This window comes from Buteo buteo, chromosome Z, assembly GCF_964188355.1.
Source record: "Buteo buteo chromosome Z, bButBut1.hap1.1, whole genome shotgun sequence".
Lineage (NCBI taxonomy): Eukaryota > Metazoa > Chordata > Aves > Accipitriformes > Accipitridae > Buteo > Buteo buteo.
This window is the reverse complement of record NC_134204.1, coordinates 71,007,273-71,020,476: the sequence shown is the minus strand read 5'-3', so window position 1 is coordinate 71,020,476 and position 13,204 is coordinate 71,007,273. Positions and strand designations below refer to the sequence as shown.

The 13,204-nt window shown below is 48.3% G+C and overlaps 1 protein-coding gene across 3 annotated transcripts in view; it reads right to left on the bottom strand.

Annotated features, from left to right (window-relative positions):
- DGKQ (diacylglycerol kinase theta) overlaps positions 1–229 on the bottom strand; it is a 101,701-nt gene extending 101,472 nt beyond the window's left edge. For all 3 annotated transcript variants that reach the window (XR_012648844.1, XM_075019621.1, XM_075019622.1), the window contains exon 1: positions 14–229. Coding sequence is in view for 2 of the 3 variants with exons in the window: in XM_075019621.1 (XP_074875722.1) it covers positions 14–206 (193 nt within the window). In the remaining variant the exon portion in view is untranslated. The remainder of the gene's footprint in view (positions 1–13) is intronic.
- Between the last annotated feature and the right edge of the window lie 12,975 nt (positions 230–13,204).

The following is a 13,204-nucleotide window of genomic DNA, read 5'->3' as shown; positions in this document are numbered from 1 at the left end:
GCCATCCCCTTACCCTCGCACTGGTAGCCGGCCAGCCCCCAGATGAAGTCGGTGCAGTAGTGGCAGAAGGTGGGCTTGGTGAGGGTCACCCTGCGGAAGCCGTGGCCCGGCGAGCTGCTCGCCGCCGCCGCGGCGCGGCCCCGCCCGCCCAGCAGCGGGCTAGAGGCCGGGCTGCCGCCGCGCAGCGAGCGCGTCCCGTCCGCCATGCCCGCTCCTCGCGGCGCGGCACCGGCCGCCGCTCGCCCTCGCTTCCGCCCCAGGCGGCGGCGGCGGCGGCGGCGGCCGCGGCGGGGGCGGGCGGGGGCGGCGCCCCGTCAGGGCCTCGCCGGGCGGCGCCGCGCTGCCCCCTGCCGGCCGCGCCGCGCCGCGCCGGGCCGCCCGCCCGCCCGCCCTGAGGGGACGCCGGAGCCGCTCCGCCGGCTCCCCTCACGCCAGCCGCCCTCCCTCAGGGCCACCGCCATCCTGCCGCTTCCCAGGCGTTTCTGGTCAGGTCCCGGCGTGGCCTGAGGCGTCCCCGCTCCGGCCGGGTGCGAATTACGCGCAGGGCGCCTGGGTTCAGGTGAGCGGTGGAGGAGGAGGTGGAAGGGTGTCGGAAAACGAGCTCCTCCGCACCTAGCAGGCATCGGAGCGATGGGCGTACCTCGGTGCCCCGCCGCTACTGCCGCTGCATTGCGACCGGTGACAAAGCCGCAGGAAGCAAGGCTGAGGCAGGGAAGAAAGACTTGCTTGTGAGAAGGTCTGAGCGCAAACAGGCGGCGGGTTCCGTTTGCAGCTTAACACCGTGAAGCTTGAAAAGACTGCTGGTTTCTTACCGTGACATTAAACCGGACAGTTTTGCTACCACAGCCTCGTGCAGTTTGGGAGTGCGCGAAGCTCCGTCTCAAGAAGTCTTCTGATGATGCACTGGGAGAAGAAGATGGTTTGCTGCAGATTTTGCCTTCTGCTGCCAACATCTCTGCATTGATGTGGAAAGACAAAGGGTTCTGCCTGGCGGTCTGTCTCCTCTATAACACAATTCTTTTGTTCTTTATGTTCGTTTCACCTTCCTGTTGCTAATTTTGAAAACGTCTACACACCAGAAAGTTTCTATGTTGCTAGTCTCCTCCTCTGCCTCTGAAACGCCTCTGTTTCTTACATTAGGCAAAGTATTGTGGCTGGAGTAGGTTGGGACAAGGAAGGAGGCTCTGCCTCTGGATCTCGTTTATATAGATGTGTGCTGTCTGCACCTCTATTTGTCTCAGCTTCGTATTAAGTGAGAATCTCCCCTGAGCTGTCTGAAACAACGCCCAGGTACCTTCATTAAGCCATGAGAGACAAGAAAAGAGTAGTTCAGATTTTCATGCCTGAGTCTGATTTATTTGTGTTTTGGTGAAAGGTTTAATAAATCATCCTGTTGTCCTGTAGACCAACACTGAAGTCCTTCTAAAATTTCTTAGCATCTTCTAGTTTCTACTAATCTTACTTTACATCTCCTTTCCCTGTTGTTAATATGACCATATTTATGACCAGTTCCAAGAGAAACAGTAAAAATAACTTAGGGGACTAAAGAAAGCATGCTATGTCTTTTTATGGTTGGAGAAAGAGTGAGCAGTTAGATACAAAAGCTTTGAAATATTTCTAATTGCTCCTATAAACATGATTTAGAAAACACACCTAAGATACTGTAGAGCTTTATGGAGACCCAAATATACAAGAGGGTGGGGAAGAGGGAAGCAGCGTGAAATCTCTTCCCTGGAGAAGATGGTGATTAGGAACAGCCAGTATGGATTTGCCAAGGGTCAGTGATGCCTGACCCACCTTATTGCCTTCCATGACAAAATGGGTAGATCTGTGTAGGGGGGGAGACCAGTGGTACCTTGACTTCAGCAAGATTTATGACACGGTCTCCCACAATATTCTTGTATTCTTGTATTGTTTAGCAGCCTGCTGGGTTAAACCACGACACCAAGCTGGAATATTATGGTCCAGCATGCGTGGATGACTAGACAGGTAAAAAACTGGTTGGATGGTTAGGCTCAGTGGGTAGGGGTTAATGGGTCATACTTGAAACCCGCTTGGAGGACCGTAATGCAAGGAGAACTGCAGGTGTCTCTCCTGGGACCTGTTGCATTTAGCGTCTTTATCAACAGCGTGGCAAAGGTCATGGAGAGCACTTTTGTCAGGTTTGCACATGACACCAAGCTGGGGGGAACAGTCATTACATGACCATCCAGAGGGACCTGGACAGGCAGGAGAAATGAACAGACAGGCAAGTGGGGCAGCACTGTGGAAAAGGTCCTGGGTATCTGGTTGACAATAAGCTAGTATGAGCTAGCTGCGCACCCTGGCAACGATCAGGCTCAACGGCATCCTAGCTGTTCAGGAGCACAACTAGTAGGCTGAAAGAAGGGATTATGCCTGTTTCCTCAGCACTCGTTAGAGTATTGCATCCCGTTTTGGCCCCAAATACAGGAATCACATTGACAAACTAGAACTATGTCAGTGGAGGGCCACCAGGATGGGGGCTGGAGCACTTATCCTGTGAGGAGAGTTTGAGGGAGCAGGACTTAGCCTGAAGAAGAGACAGCTTCAGGGGCACCTCATAGCAGCCCCCTAGTACCAACACAGAGGTTTTCAAGGAGATGGAGCAAGGCTCTTCACAGCAGTGCATGCTGGGAGGACAAGAGAAAAAGGGCAGAACTTCAAACAAGGTGTTCAGGCTGGATATAAGGAGAAATCTTCCCCCTAAAGGCAGCCAAGCAGAGAAGCATATTACATAGAGAGCTTATGCCATCTCCATCCTTGGAAGTTTTCAAGACATGACTGGATAAGCCATGGCCAACCTGGTCTGACCTCATGGGTAAGCGGGCTTTCAGCAGGTCCTTCCAACCTGAATTATCCCATGATCCTATGATTCAAAATGTTACAGTCAGCCATTTCAAATGTGAACGGACTTCAACACACACACAAATACTATCTCTTTTAGAGATCTGGCTATGTTGTCCGTTGGTATGAGCTGACATAGTTCCTTGAGTTTTATCTCTGTGTCCACCAGGTGAGAGTGCAGACATTCACAGAGGACACCTGAATTCAGAGAGACTACGAGAACATTTAAATTCCTGTTGAAGATGGAGAAAGGGAAACTGAGACAAACAAAAGCAGTCTGTTTGCCATGCTGTCTGCTTGCCTCAACTACTACGTAGTCTGTTTCAGTGCTTTCAAACAAGCTGAGTTTGACTATATCAAAACAAAAGTTGTAATTAGATTAGAAGTGCTAGTGGTTTTTAGGTGAAGTTCAGTGCTGTTCGCCAGATTTGTTCTTTGGGACATTCCTCCTTGTTCAGGAGAGGAAGTCCCTTCTGTATGTGATTAGCCCATACTGTTGTATTCTCACCTAGCTATAGAGACCTCGCCTCTTGCTTTTCTTCAAGAACTTGTTGCAGGATACGGCTCGTAACTCCCCCGAAACAAAGACTGAGAGAAGCAGTGGGCAGTGGTGAGAGACAAAACTTGGTAAAGATAAGGGGGGCGGGGGGGGGGGGGGGGGGGGGCAGAGGCTCTCCGAGCCTCTCTGAGGAATGTCTCAAACACTCAGAAGTACCCTGAACTGAATAATGCAGGCCTTGTGCTCAATGGACTGATAAGGATAGCCATGTGGGAGGAATAGCAAAGGATGCAGCTGGGGGAGGAAGCCCTGTGGAGACAGGATGGTTCTGCTCTGGTGCAACTTGTGAAGCTTGTTAACTCTCTGTTTTCAGGGCCATCCCGTCCAATGAATGACCTTTGCCTCATTATTCATGAAATGCATATTAAAGTTGACATCCTTGCATATGCTAATGAAGATTACGGAGATCATGCTAAACATATGTGTGACTACAGCACTCATCTCTCAAGCCAAATCTCTCAATCCAAATCATGCTACACGTCACCTGGGGGCTGGGGAGGGAGGAGTGGGAGAACCTGAAATGAAGCTGCCACGGCAGCAGGAGGGCGGGTCATACTGATACAGTGAACATAAAGGGGGAAGATAGGTGCCACTGAAAAGAGAAGGAAAAGGAAAGTGTGTGGAATTCCACAGAAAAGTGCTCTTATGAACCAGAATCCCCCCTGTTAGCTGGACCAATGCTGGAAACAGGACCAGTCATGTCTTTATTTCTCTCTTTCATGCTTTCTCTCTCTCTCCCTGCTCCCCCCTTCCCACCCTGCCCCGTTTCTCTTTTCTCTTAGATTTGTTAAGTAATGCAAGGCATACCTTACCGCTTGCCATAATTTGTTATATACCTAACCAATTATTGGAAAACCTAGTTTAGGACATATATTAATCACTGTGAGAATCTAATAAATGTTTGTATACAGACCTGAGAGTTGTCTCAACTTAGTCCACACTGCTGGGGATTTGCAAATCTGAGACACTCACCCTCCTCTTCTGAGTGGGTCATGACATTTAAATTGGTGTCATGGACAGGAACGCCTTGGTGTTGGAAGGTCCTAAGGGATACTGATTCTCCATCTGATGAACACGGACAGGGAGAACTGGGAAGTCACCTCTCAGCTCTAAGCTGGGAGAGGTTCGAGCAGTAGCAAGCCATGACTGCCTGGGAAATATCAGTGCTTGACTGCTCCCCGATTCTTGAGAAACTGAAGGAGTACAAGGCGTGACCTACTCCACCAGGAATGGTATGGGCCCACGATAATTGGCATAATTCAGAGGCAGCGGCAAGTTGTATCACTAACCTTGCGAAGGAGCAAAGGTTGTGGTCAGGTAAAGGAAAAGCTATAGTGTGTGCTGCATTAGGGGCAGCACTGACCACAGCCCAGAAGGATAGACACTTGATCAGGCAGGCAGAAGGGGAGACAATCAGATCCTTGCAAGACCAGGTAAAAGTTCTCCAGGATCAATTGGCTGAGGAACGTGATGTTAATAAAACGGTCAAGTCCTTGCAAGAGCAAATTGAAATTTTGCAAAGCCAATTAGCTGCTGAGCGTAACACCACTCAGTGACTCCACACAGCTCTGTTGGATGCCCTGTGTAGGGTTCGGCGTTCGGAAGATCTCACAATGTCACGGAAAGTTAGAGGGTTAGTCACAGCCTTGTGATGTACCTGTAATCCCACCTCCCCTTGTTAGTATAAAAGGAATTAACTGCGCAATAAAAGGTGGAAGTTGGCACTCACACTGTGTGTGTTATCTGTCGCTTTCCCTGTTCCGGGCCGACCAGTGATCTAAGCGTGGCACCTTGATATGTAGCGAACGCTACAGCCCTGGTCTGAGAAAAAAATCTTACAGTCCAAACTAGAGGAGAACACAAAAGAAACCCGTGACCAATCAGAACTTAACTCCATCTGGGATAGTGAACTGGGATTTACAAGTCTGGCAAAATTATCCAAGAGATCCTTGTATCCAACAAAGGAGTTAGAGATGAGCCAAGAAATTTTTTACCCCCAAAATGAGGAGGCAACGTTGAGACCTCTAATTAAGACCAAGATGGTAACGGTCAGGCGGGAAGGGTCCCGCAAGTTACTGTCCAAACAGTAACATATTCAGTGACCGAACTATCAAAAATCCAGGAAAGATATACTAGATTAGCTCAAGGAACCAAGACTGAATATGTATGGAGGGTATCATTGACTGACAGAGACTGGGTTTTATTGTCAGAAGATGAGGCACAGGAGTACTGGGGGCCTGGGGTATTTTTGACCACTGACAACTGGAAAGAATCGTGGTCCATAACCCAATGAGTTGCATATTGGGAAGGGAGATTAGATCCCATGGAACGAGGGGACGCAATGGGTATCGAGACCCCAACTATAAAACACTTAACTGAAAGTCTGCAAAAGACTGCTTGTCTCCAGTTGATGCATGACAGGCATTTAGTATCTTAGCAACCCTCCCCGATTAAACACCAACCCCAACAGGATGACTCCCGTGATCCGGGGCTTGCCTGATTGTTTAAAACTATATGTGGTCCAACTCCAGGACCATTTGTGGGATGCATTAGCCCCGAGGGGAGGAAGATGGAACCAACAGCGGGGAGCTATGACCTGAGGGGAAGTGGCACAAGAGTTGATTAACTATGGCCGAAGGATGGGCCTCACAGTGGGAATGGGTAAATCTAAAGTCGCTGTGCATAGAATAGAACAATGGGAGGATCACTCTCCCCTCATGAAATCTAGGGGCAAAAAGAAATCTGTTGTGAGCTGAAGGAATTGAGAAGGGGGTTCCCCGGCACGTAATGGATGGCCTACCACCACAGCCCTAGAGAGACTTATTTGAGCACGGAAAAGTCAGAGGACATTACGCCTCAGAACAGAGCAGTCCTCCCAGGGGAAAGGCAGGATGGAACCGAAGTCTCACAAGGTGGCAGTAACTGTCCCTCAAACACCTACTGCCCCTGAAAAGGACTTGATTGATTTTGGATCAGGAAACTGGATGTACTCTCCCCAATAAGTGAGTTGGGGGACAGCCGGTGAGTCCACCTAAGAAGGCTCACAGAAAATACTAAGGGACACCTGTTGATTACCTTTACCCTTGGCCCTTTTAAAATCCCAGTTACATTTTTAGTGGGCACCAGCACTCAAGTCTCAGCACTGTGAGCAGATGTTGCTGACTGCAATGGCATAGCTGCCGATAAAAAACAGATTTGGATTACAGGTGTTTTTGGAAACTCTAAGCCACAGCCAGTGGCTCGGGTTAAATGCTGGTTACCTGGAAACTAAATTCCAGTAGAGGCTATCATGAGTTTGGGAACTTTCCCCATGAATATCTTGGGACTTGATCTAATAAAGGGATGAGCCTGGGTGGATTCGAAAGGAAGGGAATGGAAATTTGGGCTCCCTACTGCTTCTATGAGACTTTTACAGCAAGGGCCTTCACTTCCCACCTCCAAAGTTGTTAATGTGAAACCCTGGGAGCAAGGGAAGGGATCACATCAGTCATAGCTGAATTAAAGGAGAAAGGGATGATTATCCCCACACATTCCCCCTTTAACTCTCCTGTCTGGCCTGTGCTCAAACTGAAGGGGAAATGGCAATTAACCATCAACTACAGGTGTTTGAATGCAAATATAGGCCCCTTGACAGCTGCAGTGCCTAACATAGCTGAATTGGTTGTGACCATAGAGGACCAAGCCCAGCAAATTTTGACAACCATTGACATGAAAGATATGGTTTTTATGGTCCCCTTGCAGGAGGGAGACAGAGATCATTTTGCCTTTACATGGGAAGGTGTGCAATTCACTTTTATTCATCTCCCCCAGGGATATCGCCACCGTTGGCACAAGAACTGGCCCAAATTACTCCCGGAGGAGGGGTTAAAATATATCAATATATTGATGATGTACTGGTCAACAGCCCTGACACCACCACAGTGGGACAGAACCAGACAGAAATAATCACCCAACTAGAAAATTCAGGGCTCCAAATTCCACCCAAAAAAGTACAACTCCCATCTTCTGAGGAAAAGTTCCTGTGTATATGGTGGAGGGGAGGAATGGTGTGCATTCCCCCTGAAACTTTAACTACCCTCGAGCAGGTAAAAATGCCTGAAAATAAGAAGGAACTGCAACATGCCCTAAGCTTGCTAGTATTTTGGAGGAAACACATTCCCATATTTCTATCATAGCCCACCCCCTCTATGATTTAACACACAAAAGGGCTACTTGGGACTGGACCCCTGTCCACGAAGAAGCCTTAAAGTTGTTAATTTTTGAGGCTGGGGTATGTCAGGACTGGAGGCCAATACACCCGACAGATCCACTCCATATTGAGTGGGGTTTTGCAGCTCATGGAGTATCCATACACATGTGGCAATGTGGACCGGAGGGTCCAATCCGCCCCATGGGGTTTTATTTGCACAGTTTCAAAGATGCAGAAAAGAAGGGTCTCTGTGGTTAGCCTAGCCCTACAGGAAGCTGAATCATACAGCAACAATAAATCATTCTATGAGACATGGGGGTTGCACAGCGAGAAACAGTGAGAAAGTGGTATGCCCAATTAGATCACTATTGTCACACACAACAGATAGAGGAGGGAACACCCCAAATCCTCCAAATACAAGATCCACCCTTTGACCAGCCAGACACAGAACCTCCTCCCTCATGCATAAAACCTGCTCCTCCATTTGAACTCCACCTGAGGAATGCATGAGAGAGGGACAGGTATGGAAATACCAAGCGGTAGCCCTGCATGTTGATTCAGAGAACTGAATTGTGACAGAAGGTGAGGGAAGCGCTCGAATAGGAGAATTGGTTGCTGTATGGAGCATAATTACTGAAGAGGCCAAGGCTAAAGAACCAGTGTTTATTTACACAGATTCATACACTGTGTTTAAGGGATGTACTGAATGGCTCCCATTCTGGGAACAAAATCAATGTGAGGTCAGTTGGGTACCGATGCGGCAACAAGAAAAATGTGAGGAAATCTTGAACATTACCAAGTGGAAATCCTTTTTAGTAGGATGGCTCCCTGTGCACTAGACAGGAGAGCATCCAGCTCACCTTTTGAATAATCAGGTGGATTTGCTGACCTGCTTGGCAAGGTTGACTGCAGAGGGTGAAGAGAAAAAATGGGAACACTTTCTGGAACGGTTGCATGTAAAATGAGGCTACTCATGGAGCAAAAATTTGTTTAAAGAGGCGGTAAGTAGGGAATGGGCCATAACCAGAAAATTGTGCGAAACCATTATTTCAGCGTGTGGTCTTTGCCATACTCAGCTAAGAGAACACAACCCTCTTAAGGACCAACCCATACACCTAAGGGACAATAAGGGACTATGGAACACCTGGCAGGTGGATTATATTTGTCCTTTCGGGGTTTCCAAGGGAAAACGCTATGTGTTGGTGGGGGTTGAAATAGTATCAGGCCTAACCCAAGCAGAAGCTGTATCTCGGGCAACAGGGGAAAGTACAGTGAAGGGGTTAAAATGATGGTTTAGCTGCTTGCCTAAATGCAAATGAATCCAATCAGACAATCGAAGCCACTTTACTGGCATGGTGGTTCAGGAGTGGGCTCAGAACGAAGGAATCCAGTGGTTTTTCCATAGCCCATACTATCCCCAAGTGAATGGGATTGTGGAGCATACCTTCTAAAGCAGGCCCTAAAACCCACGAACCATGATGGCCACAATGGGTGCCAGACGCAGTAATGAGAGTAAACGGCCAGTGGGGAATCAATGGTTGCCCCTGGCTTGTGAGCCTTCTGTCCCAAGGCTCTGTCTGTATTTTCTGGGGAGATGAAAACCAAGGACCCTGTGAATCCCCTTCAGTACCCAGGGCAGCCAGTCCTGGTGGATTTACCCACTGTGGGACCAGTACCACTGACTTAGAGGGCCCCCACCGATATGTATGCATGGATGCCTACTGATGCCCACAGAAGGGATCTTCGAATCCACACTAGGTGGATTGTGCTGTTGTTCTGACCTTTTCCTATTTTATTCTGTTTCTTTTTTGTATGCATTTTAGATCTAAAAAGGAGGAAAAGAAAATGATGTGGGACCTATGTTAACCTTGACTGTGTTGATAATTGTGTGTGTTATTTGTTTAATCTCAGCTTTTGTCTATTTATGTTTAAATAGAGAAAGATGTTTTGGTATGTCTAATATTGACCCTTTGCCTTAAGGTTATTTGTATTATTATAAAATGTTTTGGAAAGTTTGTGTCTTTCTCCTCTTCATCACTCTTGGTGGGACTTGAGGAGAGGAATCCCCAAACTTAGCATGGGAACTAATTCATGATTTTATGTATATTTGGAATCACACTGACCAAGGTATATGCACTCCAATTCCAAATGCCGCAAGCCAGGATATTGAGTTTATCCTTATTAACCATCTGGGTGGACTCCCTGCAGACTGAACAGAATGGGACAGGGTTTATGTTGAAATCTCCTTTTGAATATCAGCCTAACAACAATTTTGCAAGCTATGGTGGATGGAGAAGGGATGAGGCAGTCTTCTATGAGGTCCTATCAAGTATCACTCCCACTCGTAACAATATGTGTAAGCAATGGAGATTGGAAGTCTCCTCCACAAACGTACTAAATGCAAAAAATCAGTCCTGCTCATAAGAGTTTGAACAGGCCTACAATGAATCGGGACTACGAAAAATAAAATGGAGCATAACTGGTTCTCCCTCTTATCACAACATATCTTGCAGTCAAGTCCCATTCTGGTCGGCCTTGCCAGAAACAACCCCTTTTGTTTCTACACTCTAATAATGTATCAGAAACCCAGTATATAAAACATAAAGTCTTTTTTCTCTTTATGTCTGATTGAGCCTGTTGGCCCGCAGGACACACCCACTCCTTCACCAGCAAGGATATAAGGAAACACCATCTGCACTCCCATGCCCTTCATCCTAGACTCCAAAGTGACAGGGCCACACTGGAGATGCTCCTTTGGCAGTGTCATTGGCGGCCACATGGATGACAGAGGGTGATGGTCCAAGGGCTGGACAAACCATCCCAGATCTAAGGCCCTGGCAAGCGGTAAACCCCCTGAGACAGTAAGTCTGGTCAGAAAAAGTAAAGTCTCCAGCCACCATCACTCAAATGTCCTCATGGGGGGACATGTGTTTCAGGCTCAGATGCCTTTCCAGACTGAGCTTGTTCCTCCTTACCTGTTCTCAGGGTGTTGCACCTGAGTGCCTTCAGTTCACATCTGCTTGAGCAGAAGGAGCTGTTCTCCTGCTGCAGGGAGTCACAAGCTCCCAGCCTTGCCATCTTAGGGGACCCAACCTACTACAAACTCAAGCATAGTGTTTAGCCATCGTACCTCTTACACAGCTGTCGCAGATGAATTATTAAGAGAAGTCATTGTTGCGGAGTTAACTAAAAGGGTTTTATTGATGATTAAATGATGATAAAATTATAATTAATCAATGATTGAATGATAATGAAATAGTAATCAAGTGGTGATTAAGCAATAATTGAATGGCAAACAGTGGTTTGATGATGATTTGACAATGATTTAAATGATTATTTAAATAGTGATTAGACAGTGGTCAAATACTCTACTACTTAGTACACTTCTAATAATTAAGCTATAGCTGGATACATAAATGTTGCTAGTATGCAATATACTTTTAGGCCTAATAGAAAATGTTGTTTACCTCATTACGGATACCAGATGGCAGGTAAGGGGTCTCTCAACCTTGAGAAGTAACCATGAGGGGTGTCCCTGCTCAAGGGGAGATCACTGCTGTGCAGCCTGCTGCTGTGCAGGTGAGCTCAATGGGCTCGGGGCGGGGGGAGCCTACAGATATCTATAGCATAAAGTGGTTGACTTGTAGTCAGCCCCGCCTTGGTGTATATGCAGGAGTGCAGCCATAGTGGTTTTACTTTTGTCTAGTCCCACCTCAGGCTAGTAATGTTAGCTCCTGATAAGACGTGGCCTAGGTTCCTGAGACGGTAATGGCCTAGCATGATTCTCACGGTTTGCAGAGCAGTCATTGATTTCAGTCAGGACTGCTTGCTGGTGATGCCTGAGCCAAAGTGCTGTTCACCCACTCAGAGTGGGTGCACCCCTCACAGCAGCACAGGGCTCCAGCTCTTGCCTCTGCACAAGCATCTCCTTGGAAGGATCCTGTTGCTCTCCTGCTCATCCTCCCTGATGCTACATGGTGTGCTGGCCTTTGCCCATAGCTTCTGCAGGCAGCCCTGCACCTCAGCCAGACCTCGACTTCCCAGGGCTGAGGACAGCGTGACCCCAGCCCTGGCCCTGGGGAGAGGCACCGGGCACACCCTGTAACCCCACACCTGGAGGCCCCCCCATCTTCCTTCTGGAGTAGCATTTGGGCTGGTGCTAAGGGGCATGCTATCATGATGGCTCCAGCTGTCCTGGACAATCTCCAGCAGTATTTCTGTGCCCCTTTGGTGTCCCCTGTTATGCTACTGCTGTGCTAAAGGCCAGCACCCCCTCGCCAGCCTCATCACTGCTCTCCTCTGGGCCAGCTCAACAGCAGCAAATACCCCCTGACCGGGAAACCACTGACTTGGAGCTGCTGTGCTCCATAATGAGGAAAACAAGCAGGAGCAGAAGCCTATCTCTATCTGTGAACGACAAAAACCTGGTTGTTAAGTGCAAAGTCCCTGTTTGCTCCCCCTGGTTACCATTACATTTCCTCCTTCCTACTCTAGAGTAAGTCTCTAACCGAAACAGACTCTGCTGAGTGCGCTCCAGCATTGATACATGGAAAGATACACACTGTGAATGCTGCTGCAAGCACTCATTTCGTAGGTGGTTATTTCACTGAATAATGCAGGATGGGAGGGGTCTTGGCAGCTCAGAGCACAGGCAACCTCAAAGTTAGATCCAACTTGGGTATTAAAGCAGTTCCCCACTGTCTCCCAGCAGGCCGGCTGACTTGTGGGTCACCCTGTTATGGACCTGCTCTATCACCTTCTTATGCAGACAAAACTTTACACTGTGTAACTCAGTTCAAGATTTTGGGAAGAGTGTGAATTTTCCAAACCATGCTACAAGTAAAACAATTAAAAACCTGCTTCTGTGCCCTGTGACGTAACTGAACAGGACCAGCAGGTGGTCATGAATGTAAAATAGAAACTTTCAAGGTGTGCAGGACAGCTGATGGCTCTGGCAACAGCATTACATCCCGGAGGGTCAGGCAGGGAAGGCAATGTGGCAGTGGCACTTATCCCTGCAAAAGGAGATGTCCTTATATTCCCCAAGGACCAGAGGGAACGAGCACCCAACATCAAAATGTGTTCTACAGCTAAGCTAACAGGGATCCTGCACCTGTGCATCGCAGCATGGGGACAGGCACCAGCACCTCCAGCACCAAAGCCACGACAGGCCTGGAAGCAACTCCTGGGAGAGAATTCGAGAGCTCATCTGCACAGCCCCAACCCAGGGACCCACCTGCAGGTGTCAGTCGGTGCAAGGCTGGTTGCCGGAGAGAAAAGCTGTGAACCTCACAGTTTCCCACCACAGACCACTGGCATCATGAAAGTCTAAGCACTGGAGTCCAGCCTGGCTTTCTCTGAGAGACCACCAAAACAGAGCCCTTGCCTTTCAGCCCAGGAATTTCCTTATGAACCACTGCATTGGCCCAAGATACCGCTCCTGGCAAGACCTCTGGCTGTGGTGGGATCCCAGGCCTCATGTCAGCCTCTTCCCCTTCCATAAGCCCTGCTCAGCTAAGAGAATCAGCTCAGCCTGACTATTTCTCTAAGTTGGATTCAACCTCAAAAATACTTAAATCACCACACAGTGC